This window comes from Callithrix jacchus, chromosome 8 (genome assembly GCF_049354715.1).
Source record: "Callithrix jacchus isolate 240 chromosome 8, calJac240_pri, whole genome shotgun sequence".
Taxonomy (NCBI): Eukaryota; Metazoa; Chordata; class Mammalia; order Primates; family Cebidae; genus Callithrix; species Callithrix jacchus.
The window spans coordinates 127,286,719-127,303,805 of record NC_133509.1 but is presented as its reverse complement, the minus strand read 5'-3'; the positions used below and the strand labels follow the sequence as shown (position 1 = coordinate 127,303,805).

General features: G+C 51.6%; 1 protein-coding gene across 5 annotated transcripts in view; it reads right to left on the bottom strand.

Moving 5' to 3' along the window:
- SLC24A4 (solute carrier family 24 member 4) overlaps positions 1 to 17,087 on the bottom strand; it is a 178,839-nt gene that overhangs the window by 48,557 nt on the left and 113,195 nt on the right. For 2 of the 5 annotated variants that reach the window (XM_009006465.5, XM_035261310.3), the window contains 8 exons: positions 16,885 to 16,959; positions 14,133 to 14,217; positions 13,531 to 13,634; positions 12,870 to 12,944; positions 10,184 to 10,209; positions 8,095 to 8,148; positions 6,283 to 6,425; positions 2,311 to 2,480 (listed from right to left, as the gene is read on the bottom strand). In XM_009006465.5, the coding sequence (XP_009004713.1) occupies positions 2,311 to 2,480; positions 6,283 to 6,425; positions 8,095 to 8,148; positions 10,184 to 10,209; positions 12,870 to 12,944; positions 13,531 to 13,634; positions 14,133 to 14,217; positions 16,885 to 16,959 (732 nt within the window). The remainder of the gene's footprint in view (positions 1 to 2,310; positions 2,481 to 6,282; positions 6,426 to 8,094; positions 8,149 to 10,183; positions 10,210 to 12,869; positions 12,945 to 13,530; positions 13,635 to 14,132; positions 14,218 to 16,884; positions 16,960 to 17,087) is intronic. The other 3 variants (XM_009006466.6, XM_035261308.3, XM_035261309.3) reach the window with 3 other exon arrangements.

Here is a 17,087-nt window from a genome sequence, read left to right as displayed (position 1 = left end):
CAGCCTGGGCAACAGAGCAGACTCTGTCTCAAATAAGAAAAACAAAACAAAACAAAAAGGCTGGGCATGGTACCTCATGCCTGCTAATCCTAGCACTTTGGGAGGCTGAGGCGGGTGAACTGCCTGACTCAGGAGTTCGAAACCAGCCTGGGCAACACAGTGAAACCCCATCTCTACTAAAAATACAAAAAGATTAGCTGGGCATGGCAGCGTGCGCCTGAAATTCCAGCTATTTAGGAGACTGAGGCAGGAGAACTGCTTGAACCTGTGAGGCAGAGCGGAGATCACGTCACTGCACTCCAGCCTGGGTGACAGAACAAGACCGCGTTTCCAAAAAAATAAAAGTATACTTACACTAAGTACACAGCTTAATGATGTTTTACATGAAGATATACAACATTTCCAGGCCCTTCAGACTCCCCTCAGACACTTTCCTAGTCTACGTGCCCCTACTCCAGAGGGAACCAAAGCAAAGACTATGCTAACTTTTATCAACATTGATTAGTTTTCCTTGAACTTGAACTTCATATAAATGGACTCAATTAATAATGTATATTTTATGTCTTGCTCCTTTTATGCTACCAGTAGCCACGAGACTCCCCCAGCTTGTCGCGCGAGTCGGCAGTTTGTTTTCTGTGGCTGTGTAGTACTCTATTATATGAATAACCCACAATATGGCTTTGCCTATTGATGAGCGTGTAGGTAGTTTTCCCTTTTTGGTTATGAAGAATGCAGCAACAAACACCTGTGTACATGTCTTTTGTGGACATACAGCCTTTCAGTGTGTGTCACTGAAATTTTTAGAGCTGAAAGCATCCTGTCCAATACCCTTAGATTAAGTGGGCTAGTGGCTGACGTGAGACTGAAGCTCAGAATTCCTTCCTTCTGGACCCGGCTTCTCCAGCTGTGCACTCTGCCTTCCAGGTAGCCCAATCACAACGCGTGGAAGATAAAGTCTTCCCAGCAGCTTACAACATTTCGGGCCTAATAACCAGTATCTTAGCAACTTATCAAAACCTATTCCTTTCCTGGCTATATATGCCATGAAAAATATACTATACACCCCAATCTCTACATCTTTAAAAGTTGTTCAACCCTCCCCACCCTCAGCACCCAGTGGGTACAATGAACACTTGCCTGAAAGGTAGCCTGGATTGTGTAAAATTTCATTGATCCAAATTTCACTGAATTGGACCAAAATGATTCGCAATGATTCAAAGCTTTGGAAAAGCGTTTCCTTTTCTTAATATACTCTCTACAGAAAGGGCACAGTACACATGAAGTCAAAGCAGAAATGTTTACAATATAGAACCTGTAGGCGCCGTGAAATACTGTTCTTGCATAGAACCTATGTGTTAACTCCTAATTATCAGCGATCACAGTTTGAAGTCTACCAACCCATCTGCTTCTCAGAGTAAGTGCTTAAAATTTCAAAATAAGCAGACGTGTAACAAAGACTGGAAAAGTTGGTGAGCAATGACCCTATCTTTGCTATACTGTTTATATATTAAATAACATTAAAATTATTATCTCTGCAAATGAGAAATAAAAGCACCCCATATAAACACAGCAAGAGTATAAAGGAAGCCCCAGGGCTGGGGGTGGTGGCTCACACCTGTAATCTCAGCACTTTGGGAAGTGGAGGTGGGCAGATCATGAGATCAGGAGATTGAGACCATCCTGGCTAACATGGTGAAACCTCATCTCAACTAAAAATACAAAAAAAAATTAGCTGGGTATGGTGGTGCATGCCTGTAGTCCCAGCTACTTGGGAGGCTGAGGCAGGAGAATCACTTGAACCTAGGAGGCAGAAGTTACAGTGAGCTGAGATTGTGCCACTGCACTCCAGCCTGGGGACAGGGTGAGACTCAAAAAAAAAAAAAGAGAGAGAGAAAGAAGAAATGAAAAGGAAGCCCCAGAGGTCACTGTTGCTCCTTAGTGTCTTAGGTTTCCTCCTGGAGTTCTGTCCACAGAGAACAGGTGTGAACTCACCTTTTCTTTTTTACCCTAAATAATATTTTAAAGAAACAGTCCGTGCTTCAGACTGGTCTTTCTCCAATTAGTTCCACTCTAGTGCCTGACAAAATACTTAGTGAAACATCTCAGCCAGGGTATTCAATTGCTGCAGGCTTTAACATATCTTCTCAAAGGATACTTTGCTGCCTGTGGGTGATGGGCAGGCTTCCGGAGGCCCCAGGGCATCCTTCCTTAAACAGGTGTGGTGATCAATGGCGCCCGGAAGAGCCCTAATGAGCCAGGGCCTCCTGTTTCCACCGCTGCTCACTTTTATGGTCCTTCAAGCAAACTTACCTCATTAATGATGATCCTGCTGGCCATCCGTAGTCGGGTCCTGGGCCCAAACTTGTTGGTGATCATGATTCGTAAGCCTGCTTCTGGGAAGGTGAACTTGGGAGGGCTGGAGCTCATGATCTCGTCCACCATCACCACGGGGCTCTTGCCATACTGTGGCTTCTCCTTCACTATTGAGCACAATGCCATGATTAGTGCTGGTCTCTCTGAGAACACCCAAGTGCTGCGGTCACTGACTTCCCCTCGCCTTGTGAGCTGCCCTAGGCTGTGGTCCTGGCAGCTGGCAGCCACCTGGAAATCTGGATGCCTGGCTTCAACTCCTCATGTCAGGCAAAGTGGGTCACTGGCTTTGAAACACCTGCCGACCTCGCGTGTGAAGCCCAGTGGGTCCCCTTGCTCCAGGACCACTCATGGGCAATTGATGCTCTTCTCCCTCTCTTCTGGGGCCCAGTCTTGGCTAATTACAAGGGTCTTTCCGTTCCTCATATAAGCCTCACCAGGGCAGCCCACTTACAATACAGACAGGGGCCTACTACTTTTCTCCCATGATTATGAGGGGACCTTTCTTTCCTCCGTTTATAGAGCCTCGGGTGAATTTTTGCAAATCAACAAGGTCCCCAGGGTGGGGAAAATGCTGCAGAGCAGCAGGCACTGGCTCTGAACTTCCTATGAGGCCACCTGCTCTGGTCTGCAGGAGAGGATGTTAGTAACTTTGTTCTTTATAGGGCAAGTGGTAAGGTCAGAGATTTAGATCATGGGCCTTAGACAGGCAACTGAGGCTCAGGAGAGGAGCCTGCTTGTTTGAGGATGCATGGTGAGCTGCAGGCTGAGCGCCGTGACTTTATAAACCCTGACACCCTCCAGAGGGAGGCTGGTCTCTCTGACCCTTTCCTTCCCCTCACAAGGGGGAGGAACAAAACTCCTTGTCCCCAGACCTCTTCCTTGCCATCTTCATAAACCTGCACCGTGCCGGTATCCTTGGGGATTTGACACTTGACTCCGATCCCTAGGAGAGTCTAGTTACAAAACCACTCATGAACACAGCATGCAGACGTAGGCAGAATGTTCCTCCAAAGGGCTGTAAAAATGGCCATGCCTGTTCCTCCGCACTGGTTACCAGCTCCTGGTGAGTGCGCATTATGGGCTATAGGGTAACCAGGGAATCAGTCCGTTGAGCAAACCCGTGTAAGAGTTAATAGCACAAAAATGCACAAAGGCACACAGACACACACACTCCTCACCAAACAGGCAGCAAGGCTCAGCAGACAGGAGGCATGTGGGTTAGAAAACAAAGCCAGGAGAACATGCATTCGTTAGAGAACCTCTGATGAGGCTCACGGTGCATCGGTGGGCCGGGCTTAGGTTGGTTGTTTTGCTTGAAATGCAGGTGTTATCGCGTGGATGAGAGCTGACTACTTACAATTTAGAAGAGGAAGAGAGTTAAGGAGACAAAGGCCAACAGAGATTGCCAGAGACGATTAGCGTGCGGTGGGTGCTGAGTGTCTGCGGCAGCACTCCTAGTGGTGGCGAACACGCCAGGGGTTATGTGGCGGAGGGTGTTAGTAGCTATGGGGAGCTTCAACGCTCGGGGCCTCTGGCCTTTGGGATGGCTCCTATCCTGGCTGATTTGACGGCTCTGCTTCCACTCTGAGGAGCAGGAGTGCCCCCACAGCTCACGCCCTCAACCCCTCACTGATGCCGAAAAGATCGAATCCCTCTCGGCTCAGGTGCCTCCATCCCAGCAGGAGGTGGAACCCACAGAAACGGCAGGCTCTGGCTCCATCCTACAGACCAGCCCCATGCCAGGTACTGCTGGGGGAACAACTGGGCTCAGAGGGAGGGAGCCTGGAGTCTGTGAGACACGAGTCCAGGAGTCCAGGCCTGTGCCTCCACGCCCTTACATACTCTCTAGGGAGCTTTCTCCCTTGGCCCTTATCTAAATGCATTCCCTCTGATAAAAGCTACAGGAAGATGGGATTCTCCCACCTTTCCCAGGATGCCTGGCCCTCAGGACACCTTGTCCTGGTGCCCACTGACCCACGGCAGGACAAGGTGGTGTGCCCACACCTGGAGTGGCTGCCCAGACAAGAACCCAACGACAGCACATTCTCCTGGCAGTTCAGCCCAAGGCCGGGCATGACCCCAACTCTCCCCACTCCAAACCAAGGCCGTGCCCAGGGCCGGGGCAGCCCGGAAGGGTCCACACTGAGCCTCCTGGGTGAGGCTGGAGGCTGGCGGCCCTGGCTGTCAGGCTGTGTGCGAGGCCACCCGAGCACCATCAGGAGGCTGCGTTGACGAGCTGAGCCATGCAGCCTTTAAGAATGTTTCAGTACCCAAAGGCCTTTTATCAGTGTGGTGGGAAAAAGACTTTTTCCCCACCTTTCCTGTAAAGAAGTTGGAGGGAAATACAACTGAGAACAGCTTGATCAGGCCTGAGAGAGAGTGTGTGCTCTTGAGAGGATCTCCCAGCCAGCAACCTATGTCTTCCTTTTGGTGGGGTGGCCGCACGGCAACCTGCCTGCAGCTGGGCATGGGGAGGAAAACTCCGATGTCATCTCCAGCCAGAAGGTTCCATGGCAGCACCCTTAGGAAAGGAAAAGCCCCCAGGCCCGACCTCCCCAGTCCCAGCCGGAGTGTTACTGGGGCTCCTTCCTCCTGTTCAGTCATGTCTACGCAGGGGACAGTGAAGAGCAGTGACTCTCGCATGGCCCTCTGGGAGCCTCTTATGAGAGAGGCAGTAAAAAGTGGGGTGAGGAAATCCCCACATCTGCCTCTCCAGGCCTCCCTTTCTCTGATTCCAGGCATCCAGGCCTGCTCCCCACTTCCCTCCACACTCTCTAGGGACTGTTTCTCCCTTGGCCCTTATCTAAATGCATTCCCTCTGATAAAAGCTGCAGGAAGATGGGATTCTCCCTCCTTCCCCAGTGCCTAGGGGCAGTCCCATGTCCAATCATCCAGTTTTCTAGAAAATGTCCTGGACTTAAAGAGATTAGGGAAAAAATAAACTTTCAGGGGAGTCCCACTGTCAAAGGCACAAGAGTGATGGGGACAGGCACCGCAGTGCCGGAAAAGGCACCGCGTGGGCGGTGCCTCCAGGGAGCCTGGGTTGCGGGGGAGGGTGAGGAGCTGAGGCTCCCGGCCCGGCCGGGAATGAGGAGTGCTTCCCACAGGGTCCTGGGAGGTCTACTTGGTCAGCCACAGGGTGGTAGGTGGCTCTCGGGTGAGCATCTCCCACTGGACTGAGTGACTCAGCACACAGTACTTCTCTTCTTCGCCACAAAGGCCCAGAGAACCCAGGAGCACCGCACATAGGACAGGGCAGCAACTAGACTCAGTCCTGCCAGCCTGCGTGTGGGGACCAGTGATGGGTGTCTTGGGGCCACTGCGTCCGTGGAGCTAAAATCTGACACAGCAGCCCACATGGCTCCTTCCCCTTCTGAGGTTGTCCTGGAAACTGGCTTCCCCTGGGGTAGGCTGCTTGGCGTTTATGAAACACGGCATGCGAACCAAACTCCACACTCATCAGCTCCTCAGCTCTGCCCCTCGTGGGTGGGCCTTGGCAGCCAGGCTGTGGCCTGGACCGCATTTGAGAAGCTGCAGGAGGCCCAGGCTGGCTCTGCCACCCCACCTCAGCCGCCTGTCGTGGGCCCTTACATGAGTCAGGGACACCACTGCACTCTGAAGAGCCTTGTGCCTTTCTCAGGAAGCGTGGGAAAACTCCCAGGAATGTGGCTGTGCTTTTCTGGTGTACTTCCCCTCCATCCCTTCCCACCTAAGCAAACCCCATCTCCCATACTGACTCTCCCTCCTCACTTAGGGCACCTGCGGTCAGAGGTAAGAGAGTGACAATTTAGAGGGGGAACTTTGTCAGAGGGTGTGTGTGTGTGTGTGTGTGTGTGTGTGTACACTAAAGAGAAGGAGAGAGTGGCTTCCAGGACACATTGCTGCCCACTCCTGTCTGCTCAGCCTTACCTTGCCCCAGCAATGGCACGGAAGGGTCATCATAGCTACCATCATAGAAATCATTACCAGCCTCCAGCTCACTGTTGACCGGGTTGCCATTTGCAATGCTCTTTTGTTTGATTGTAAAAAAGGCTTGCATCTTCACATTGTACCTGGAAGTGAGGGGAGGCAGGAGGTCAGGACAGTGAAGAGGAGTCCCACCGACTGGGCAGGGGGCCATCACACCCCAGCCCTGCACGCAGTCAGCACAGCGTGGGAGTGGTGGGTGGCAGGGGAGGTGTGGAGCCTCGCCTTTTCAACTGGGCTGACAGTTTCCTGATAGGGACCGGGGAATGTCTGGGGGCACCTGCTCCTTTGAGCTGGTGGTGGGCTTCCTGGGGGCATAAGAGCCTTTTTACCCAAGAAAATGACTGAGGCCTACTTACTGGAGCCTGCCCTAATAAAGGAAGCTTGGCCTCACCTCCGGGACAGGCCCACAGGGGGCATTACCAGGCTCACAACGGGCAGGCCTGTCCGCTCTGCCCCAGCAGCACACCTTGCTCCCGGGCTGCTCACAGGCACCCCCTGCACCACTCACAGCCAGCACTGCCATCGCCCCTGAGGGAAGAGTCTCTCCATCTCAAAGAACCTCAAGCCGGCTCCTCGCTGAAAGGCACTCAGAGTGCAGATCATTTAAGGACAATGCTTTTGCAGTCTGACAGTTTATCACCTGTTTTTATAAAACATTATAAATGTTTTATATAAATGTGGGATTTATATCCTCATAAAACCCAGAGTGTTGTCTTTCTTTTTAATTACCTATCAAGATATGAAGAGGAAGATAAACCTGAATGTGGCTCAGCTCATGAGTAGAGATTGTGTGTGTGTGTGTGTGTGTGTGTGTGTGTGTGTGTGTGTGTGTGGTGGGAAAAAATACATATGTCATAAAATTTACCATTCTAAGTACTTTCCCCCTTTAAGTGCACAATACAGTGGCGTTAATTACACTCACATTGTTCTACAGCCATCACCATGGTTTCCAAAACATTTGTATCATCCCAAACAGCAACACTGCTCCCATTAATTAACTCCCTCTTCCTTGCTCCCCAGATGCCTGCACTGACCTCTGATCCACCTCTATGAATCTGGCTCTTCCAGATCCCTCGTGTAACTGAAATCAGACAATATTTGTTCTTTTGTGACTGGCTTCTTCCACTTAGCATAATGTTTTCCAAGTTCACCCATGTTGCAGCCTGCCAGAACGTTATTCCTTTTTCTGGCTGCGTACTATTCCTCATGGGTGGTTTTGAGATGGTTCTGACCTGGGTAGTTCTGGAGGGGCTCAAGGTTGCATAGCCTGAGTTTGCATCCCCAGGACCGTCAGTGGTGCTGCAGTTGTACAAAGCAGTGGCCCTGAGAAGTGGCATTTTATGAAGCCTGGGGCAGAGGTTAACCTGCCTGGCTTTTTGAAAAGAGTGATATTAAATTATCGGAAGGCTTCTAGAGACAACAAAAGTGAGTGGTTCCCCAGGGCATGGAGAAGCTGCCCAGAGCAGGGCGGGAAGGAACTCCCTGCATGCTCCTTGTTTGGGGAGCAGCCTTGTGGTCCACACATCACCCAGCAGTGTGATTCCCCTTGCCTCAGTGTGGACGGCACCCTGAAACAGCGTCTAACACCCCTCCCCTACTTCAGCTGTCCCCCCCAGGCTGTCCACCAGATGGCTGGGGCTGGCCTAAAAGGACAAAGTTCTGACAGATGTTTTTCTCCCTGCTGTCACAAAAAGCTAAAGCAGGCAGGGGCGCAGGGTGCTGGCAGCCCCAGGGAGGAGAAAGGGCACTTACTTCATGATCAGAATATAAAACACATACAAGATGATGAGCACCAGGCCTTCCCACCTCAAAGAGAGAAAGGAGATTGCAATTAGAGCTTGGGGCCCATGGCATGTGAAGGCAGGGACCGAGGGGTCCGGGAGTGGAGGAGGGTGGGATGTCTTTACCTCCCCCACCCCCAGTGCCAGGCCCAGAACCTGGGCGCATGACAGACCCCCAGCCTGTAGCTGTCTTGCCACCAGCAGCCCTCTTGGTGATCAAGCGAGAAAAGCTGAGGGGTCTCTTCTCAACTAGAGAGGTCTGCAGGACAGAGGTGGGGTTCCCCCAGCTTCCTAGAAAAAAGAGGGACTAGGACCACCATATCTCAGGATTCATGGAGGCTAGTGGTCTGAAGTCACACAGACTTGACCCTGAGAGACCCTGTGGTCACCCAAGATTCTGGGCAGGAACCAGAGAAGCTGTGGGTATGGGTGGAAAGGGGCCTGATTCCCAGAAGTGGGGCCTGAGAGCTGAGCGAATACACAGCAGGCGGCACAGGAGCCTCCCAGGCCTTATGTTGGGCATGGAAGGGTTCGGGTCTTCCTGGGATGCACAATCACTACCCTCTGGTGCACTCCACCCAATCCCATGAGCAGTGGGGATTTTCGTAGCTCTAACCATAAGCCCCTGAGGGAGCACACGAGCTTTAGCTCATTCACTCACTTGACATGTATGAACCAAAGCCCCCTTTGTGCCCAGCATGGGCTACAGCTGTTTGGGGAGCTCTTCCCTTTGCTGACCTCCAGATCATGGAACCACTGTTGCCATCCCAACTCTGTCTACAGATGACAAAAATGAGACCCAGGAGTTCAGAGGCCTTCCTGGGGCCACACAGCAGGTTGGAGACCAGGATAGGACCAGAACCAGGTTTCTCCCGGCCTACAGTACACAGCTGCTCAGGGCAGGGGGCTGATGCCCTTGGTCTGATCATCTGACTCTATTTCTATAAGTAATAATACAGGATACAGCCTGTAATCCAAGCACTTTGGGAAGTCAAGGCAGGTGGGTCACTTGAGCTCAGGAGTTCCCAGCCTGGTCAACATGGTGAAACCCTGTCTCTACAAAAAATTAAACATTAGCCAGGTGTGGTGACACACATCTGTAGCCCCAGCTACTTGGGAGGCTGAGGCACATGAATCACTTGAACCCAGGAGGTTCAAGTGAGCCAAGATGGCACCACTGTACTCCAGCCTGGATGACAGAGTGAGACTGAGTCCCAAAAAACCAAAAAAAAACCAGGAAGCAGATTCTGAATTGTTGGCAATCAAAAGAAAACTTTCATGATTTATTACTGTAAGATGCATTCCCATGCTATCAAATAGAGTGGAAACATCAACCTGTTCCTCAGAAGTTTGCGATTTATGTATCTTGTTGGGGGCACAGGGTCTCACTATGTTGCTCAGGTCTCAAACTCCTGAGCTCAAGCCATCTTCCCACCTCAGCCTCCTTAGTAGCTAGAATTACAGATGTCAACCACCATGCCCGGCTATGTATCTTAATTAAGAAATCAATTCCTACCTCAGTGTCTTAAAGATGAGTCCCTATATTTTCTATGACATTTTCTAAAAAGTATCATTTTTACAGTAATATCATTAAATCACCTGGAGTTTACCCTTGTATAAGGTGTGAGGTAGGGATATGATGTTGTGTTGGGCTGTGTGAATACCCAGTTGTCCCTGAGCATTCAAGACTTCATTCCTAACTCACTGCCTTATTATGACATCTCTGCAATATCCCCTATTCCAGAAATAGGCCCATAACTGCATTCCATATTGGCTTATCCTTATCCCTGTGCAAAATACCGTAATGTTTTTACAATTTTAGCTTTATAATATATCATGATATCTATCAGATATGATACTATAAAGGGAAACAATTTTTCTCACTTTGACAGGATAAAGAAAGGCATGATTGCTTAGAATGATATCTTTTTTTACTGTCACAAATTAATAAGGTTAAGTTTATAAAAATAATTTTAAAAAAGATTCAGGGAACCCAACAAATAAGGATACTGGCAACAACAACAAAAAAGAACAATGAAAAATAAACTTAAGACACTTACCACACAATTTGTTCATCATATATGAACTGGAAGGCAAAAGAAACAGAGTTGAGGTGGCTGGGACATATTTATTTCAAAACAAGAACAAGCACAGACACTCAGGCACCCAGAGCCAACTTATACTGGCCTTGTTATATGTGTTATGAATTCATTTCTGAGCTGCTCACTTACAGGCCTTTCCTCAGTGGAGCCTAGGCCAGCAGAGTGCTGTAACACATGGCCCCAGCTTAGCATGGCCACCCCAGAGATATGGCCTGTGCTTTATAACAGTGTGTACCTGCTGGGGCTAACCTGGCAGAAGCCTCCCTGCATTCATGGAACAGAGTCACTATAATCAAGAAATCTCAGAGTCTGAAAAGACAGGTGTGTGTGTGTGTGTGTGTGTGTGTATGGTGTGCAAATGTGTGTTGGAGTGTGTATCTTTTTTTGTTTGTTTTTGAGATGTAGTCTCGCCCTGTCACCCAGGCTGAAGTGCAGTGGTGTGATTTTGGCTCACAGCAACCTCCGTCTCCCAGGTTCAAGGGATTCTCCTGTCTCAGCCTCCCAAGTAGCTGGAATTATAGGCACGCACCACCACACCTGGCTAATTTTTGTACTTTTAGTAGAGATGGGGTTTCACCACGTTGGCCAGGCTGATCTCAAACTCTTGACCTCAAGTGATTTGCCTGCCTCAGCCTTCCAAAGTACTTGGATTACAGGTGTGAGCCACTGTGCCTGGCCTTCACTTCATTTTATAAATCAAAGCATTTTTTTTTTTTTTGAGACAGAGTCTCACTCTGTCGCCAGGTGCCAGGCTGGAGTGCAGTGGCGCAATCTTGGCTCACTGCAACCTCTGCCTCCTGGGTTCAAGCAATTCTCCTGCCTCAGCCTCCCAAGTAGCTGGGATTACAGGCATGCGCCACCACGCCCAGCTAGCTTTTGTATTTTTTAGTAGAGACAGGGTTTCACCATGTTGGCCAGGATGGTCTCGATCTCTTGAACTCATGATCCGTCCACCTCAGCCTCCCAAAGTGCTAGGATTACAGGTGTTGAGCCACAGCACCAGGCCTTAACTCAAAGTATTTTTACATGATTTTAGTGAATCCTTAATTTTCTAGTAAGGTAACTGTCATGCAAATTAAGGAACGATTAGACTTTGCTCTGTCAGGAGTTTTATCAGGACTCATCTACTGTGGAAAATCACATCATCACCATCGGCACCACCCACGGGGCTTAGGTGCCAGCCCAACACACAGGCATCAGTCTGCATTTGTACTAGATGAGCTCAGAGACTGTTTTTGTGGGAGGGAACCAATCCCTTCATTGGATCTCCTAGCATCTCCCTGCCAAAGCATTTACATACTGAAAGATATGTTTTTCTATTATAAATTACATTTATTTCCCCTTTATATTATAGTTAGGGCATATGTTGACCTTTTTGAAATCATGTATCCATAGATTGTTTTATCTGTAAGTTCTATTTCTCAGGGCTGTGACAGGCAGCCTGCCGGGGAGTCCCCATGGTCCTACTGCCTGACATTCATGCTGCCCCTGGTGACTTGCTTCTAATAAACAGAATATGGCACACATGGCAGGTATCGCTCCTGAGAGCAGGTTAGGCAAAGGCTGTGGCTTCCATCTTGGTGCCTCTGGCCCTCGCTCTGAGGGAAGCCCACCACCCAGCTGAGAGCTGCCCTGTGGAACAGTCAGCGACCCGAGTCCTGCCCACAGCCACGTGAGTCACTCTGCAAGCGCAGCTCCACCTCTGCCGTGATTCTACCCTGACTGACACTGTAACTGCAGCCCGGCAGAGGACCTGGCCTGGGACCCAGCGATACCATTCCTGACTGGTTTCTCAGCAGTTTAAGACCAAGATTTATTATCTCTCACAGGAAGTGGGAGAAAATAAATCTTTGGCTTAAACTGCTGAGTTTTGGGGAAATTTGTTATGCAGCAGTAGGGAACTAATATAGGGACATGACCATCTATAAAGTTGGCTGTAGGTCCTGTTGAGAGCTGTCACCCAAGGGCACATTCCACCCCTGCAAGTCTGAGCATATACGTGCCCCTTTCCCCCGCTTCAAAATTCTTTTGGTTTGAAATGCTCCCTGTGAATGCAGCTATGTCTGGCTGTATCACCCACCTCACTATCAAGTGCCGTCATGTCACCCCAGCCCTTGGGGCCCAGTGGGGACACCCCATATCACTCCAACAGGTCCAGGGCCCCATTGAGCGATCCTCTCCTCTCCTTCCTCTCCTCCTGGCTCCTCTCTTGCTACCAGCTGCTCCCTCTGCCTGCCCCAAGCTGGCCTGCTCTCTTTCCCGCCCTGTGGGCAGCAGAACCAGAAATTCTGCATTTTAAAACCAATCCATCAAAGATTAAACAAGGCTTACACGGGGAGCAAAAGGGTCCCAGATGAGTAAAGCACCCGAGCTGAATTGCGCCTGCTTCCGAGGCCTTTTTGTCTTCAAGATGGCCCCTGGATTTGCTCCATCACCAAGGCGCCAGGCCTGAGATTTTGGGGAAATGGAGGCGCAGTGCTGGGGTGGGGGTTGGTCATTGTCACCACAGTGAGTGGTCAGCACACCCCACTCTTGGATGCTGTGAGTCCTCTCTGGTCACAGTGCCAGAGCAGAGATGGGCAGGGGTCCTATGCCTTCACAGGGTTCCAGCCAACCTGATCTTGGGGGCAGAGGGGCAACTCACCACGATGAGCACAATGACAGAGATGGTATAGTACACGGAGTCTCGGCACACGGCCCACCACGTCAGACGAACCACCTGCCGGCAGAGCCCTCATTGTCAGCTGGTATTAGTAGGGAGCGGGGAGGGGGTGCACCTCCCCAGAGCTCCTCCCCTCATAGTGCAGGGCACACCTACAGAGCTCCTCTTCCCAACTCCAGACCACACTTACTCTTTCTTATATTTTGGGAACAGAATGAAACCAAGTAATGTTCTCAAGCCATGGCACCATGGCAAAGCTGCCCGCTGTTCCTCTGAGGTCAGAACAGCACGTGTTTCACAGCAGAGGCCAGAGGCTCGCTCTCCACCTGATCCTGGCACCTTCAGGCAAAGTCGGCTGCCCACCTCCATCTCCCTCCATGAGGCAGGGCCTCACTCATGAGCTCGCCTCTCTGAGGTCAAGTTCAACATCCCCCCTGGTTTCTGAAGGTAGCTAATGGGGTATCAATGACAATCCAGCTTCATGCTCCCTGTTAGGGAGGCCAAAACCAAGCCCCAAATGTATCGAGAATCCAGCTCAGGTGTCCCCTGGGTGTCCTCACTGCTGCCCCACCCTCTTGTCATAGAGGCTCATCCCCCACACTTGAGGGCCTGCATCTGCTAGGCTGAGGGTGGAACCACTGACCTGCCCAGCAAACAGCCCACACACTCCGATTATACACAGGATGTTGAACACGGCGGAGCCCACGATGGTGCCGACCCCGACATCCCCGTGGGTGATGAACACACCTGGGAAGGAGACACACAGACGCCGGCCCTCCGTCACACGGCCCCAGCCTGCCCCTTCCTCAGTCCCCCTTTCACGGGGCGGTGAGTTGTTTCACTATCAAACAGAACACTCATGGAGCGGGAGAGAACGGTGGAAGCAGCAGCAGAACCAGGGAGGTGGGAATGCCGCCAGGGAGCAGCTACTCCAATCTTCCCATTTTAACTGAGCGGCTTTATCCAGATATAATTTACATGCTGTAAAATTCGCCCATTTAAATAAACAATTTGGTGGTTTTGGTATATTCACAGAATTCTGCAACCAAAACCACAATCTAATTTTAGAATATTTTTATCACCTACTCTACCCCAAGAAACCACCGGTCTACTTTCTGTCGCTCAAATTATCCCATTTTACAGATGAAAAAAGTGAGGCTCTAAGCTGACAAATGCCCCCACTGCTCTGAGCACCAAAGGGATTCTCTTTAGATGCTGTGCCTCGGGCTGGAGGGGATTTCTTACCAATTACAGAGGCAAACAGCTCTGGTGTTGAGCTTCCTGCAGCCATGAAGGTGGCTCCAGCCACATCTTCGCTCAGATGCAGCCTCTGAAACAGAAGTGACCACAGAACCTCAGGGTGTGCCATGGGGGCACTGGACATCACCGGACACTCCACGGTCAGGTAGCGTGCAAGAGCGCAGTGCTGTAGCCGGAGTCAACCTCCTCTGGCCACAGCCTCTCACTCCTGGGCACATGCTGTCTGCCCTCTGCCATCTGCCCCCCACCCTCTACCTGGCATTCAACTCAGAGCCCCTTTCCCCTCCCCTACCTATCTCCTTTCTGTTCGTTCATCAAGCCCCTGACTGAATAATGCCTCCCTAATGAAGTCTTTCTATGCATTTACTCAGAGCTAGCCATTCCCCTCAGATGCCTGATATGTTCTATCTGCTGTTATTGAAATGTGAATTTCACATGAGGGTTTGTGAGCCACACGCTTGCCTTCCCTTGCCGGATGATGAGGGCAGCAGCTGTTCGATCCCATCTTTGTCTCTCTGGTGCCTAGAACAGGGCCTGGCATGGAGTGGTGCCTGACAGGCACACATCAGTCTATCGGCCCTCCCCTCCCATGCCAGTTTTGGGTGCTGGGGGCTTCTATGAGAATGTCAGCATTGTGGACCTGGAGGCCCCTGGGCTGCAGCTGGGCCTTGCATTCCAGAAGGACTTCTCCATGGCCAGCCTGACATCCAGCTGCTCACAAAGACCAAGAGGTACTGGTTCCAGGGTTAAGCTGCTCGGGACAGGGTGGGAACTCCTGATCAAGGCCCGTCTGCCTGTGCAGGCCATGTTCCAGCCACAGAGCCCATCCTCTGAGCTGAAAGGTAGTGCTGGAGGCTTTGGATGTTTGGAGACACCATGGAGACTCAGAGTCTGCCTGAACCCCAATCTGGAGACCCCTCAGGACAGGGCTCACCTCCACCAGCCCCGCCTCCCAAAGTATCCCTGAGCAGCCTGGACTCTGGTGCTGCCAGGGAGCCCACTGATCGGGCAGCCTTAGAAGAGTCCTCAGAAGGGTCAGAACTCTGGGCTTGACAGAGGCTGGGGTGGGGGCACAACACTGATCTCCAGGATGGAAGCTCAGCCACCTTAACCCTGCCAAAAAGCAGGGTCCCACAGAAGAGGCCCTGACCCCAAAGGATCTCCAGAAACTTTCAGCAGAACCCAAACCACGCTTCCTCCTGTCCTGCCTCCTCCCTGCCTTTGCCTGAGCCATTTCTTCCTCCCAGAATGCGCTTCTCTTCCCACTCTGCTTGCTAAACTCCTTCCCACTTCTGAAACCTGGACCCAATGCCACCTCCTCCACAAAGCCTTCCCAGATTTCTCCCCCAAGAGAGATGCTCTCCCCTCCTTCCGGCTCCCCTGTCCTTTGATGTCTCTTACTGAGCCTCTGACATTGGTCTTACCTACAGGGCTAAGAACACCACCCTTGCTCACCTCTGGGGTAGGGGCATAGCACTGATCTACATGGGGATACAGGCAATCCCATGGGGTGCATGTCACCTCCATGTGTATGGCCCTACACTGTGTCACCCACCTTCCACAGGCTTCCATCAACCCGTTACTATGGCCTCCCCAAGCTCTCAGCCTAGTGGGTGGGTCCTAGGTGTGTATTCAGTAAGAATCAGCTGACCGCATTCTTCCCAAGGGCCCCCTCGGGAAGACAGAAGCAGCAACACCTTTAACAACCACTGCCCCCCAGTGCACACTCCACAGGGGCCCTGGGTGGACCCTCCCGCACCATCATCCCAGTGGGCATTTCCAGACTCTGTTCCTCACCCTCCTCCCCTGGCTTCGCTCTCTCACTGACAAGCGTCTGGATGGAGGCAAGCACATGGCTCCATCTGAGGGGCTGTGGGGTGAGGGGAGGCCTTTGCACACATTTGCCAGGTCACTGCTTGGGGGGCCCAGGTCCAAAGCAGCCAGTCCTGACTCTGGCGGGACATGGAGCTCCCTGAGCTGGGCCAAGCAGTGGGAGAGTCCAGGGAACACATGCCCCGAACAACCTGCCTTCCCAGCTGCCAATGTCACCATGATGACACGGCTTCAAACCCCTGGGAGGTTTCACAGGGATGAAGGGTGGCAAAGCCCTGGGCACTCCGCACACAGGAGGTGCTGCAAATGGAAGTCAATCTCCTCCTTGATTAGAAGCCAAGAGTAAGGTGGAGCAAAGAGATATGCTGGTGTCTTGTATATGAGGAGAATTAAGGAAAGAAAGGAAAAAAAAACCAGCAAAATAATTTTGGGGAGAAAACGTCAGCGTGCAAAGATCAGCACAGAAGGGAATTCTCTGACGCTGCAGCAGGCGGGCGCCCTGGCGGGATAGGGGTGGGCCCCTGTCACCTGTCACCTGCAGCTGGTGACAGGCAATGCTCCACTGCAGCTGGCGGGCCTGCCTGGGCTTTGTGCCTAGCCAGGTTGGACATACACGCCGACAGCCTGCTGTGGACCCAGTGGTTCCGGGTAGTGATCTCGCACTGGGAGCATCTTCTTCTGCCGACCTCTGGGAGAGGCTGTTATCCGCCAAGGCTAATGCAAGGGTTTCCGGCAAGGCTTCACCATGGGGCAGACACTCAGGGCTCAGTGTGACAGTCTTTACCACCGGCATGCTCCCCACGTCAGTCCTGGCCTTCTCAGCCTGGCATTTATGAACCACCTGCCTGCAATCACCCCCAACCCTCCAGCCTGCAACAAGGCATCCCAAGTCCCTTCCACGTACCTCACAGATCTTCTCTAGAGACGGGACAAAGAAGTCATCGCACACTATGGCCAAGGCATAGAACATATACAGAGCCTGCGGAGGAGAGAAGAGACAGGCAGGGTTGGTGAGGGCCCCTCCTGCAGCTGCAGAGGGCCCACTGTACCCCACACCAGGCTGCCAGCACAGAGGCCAGGTGCACAGAGAGGGGCACACAGGAAAAC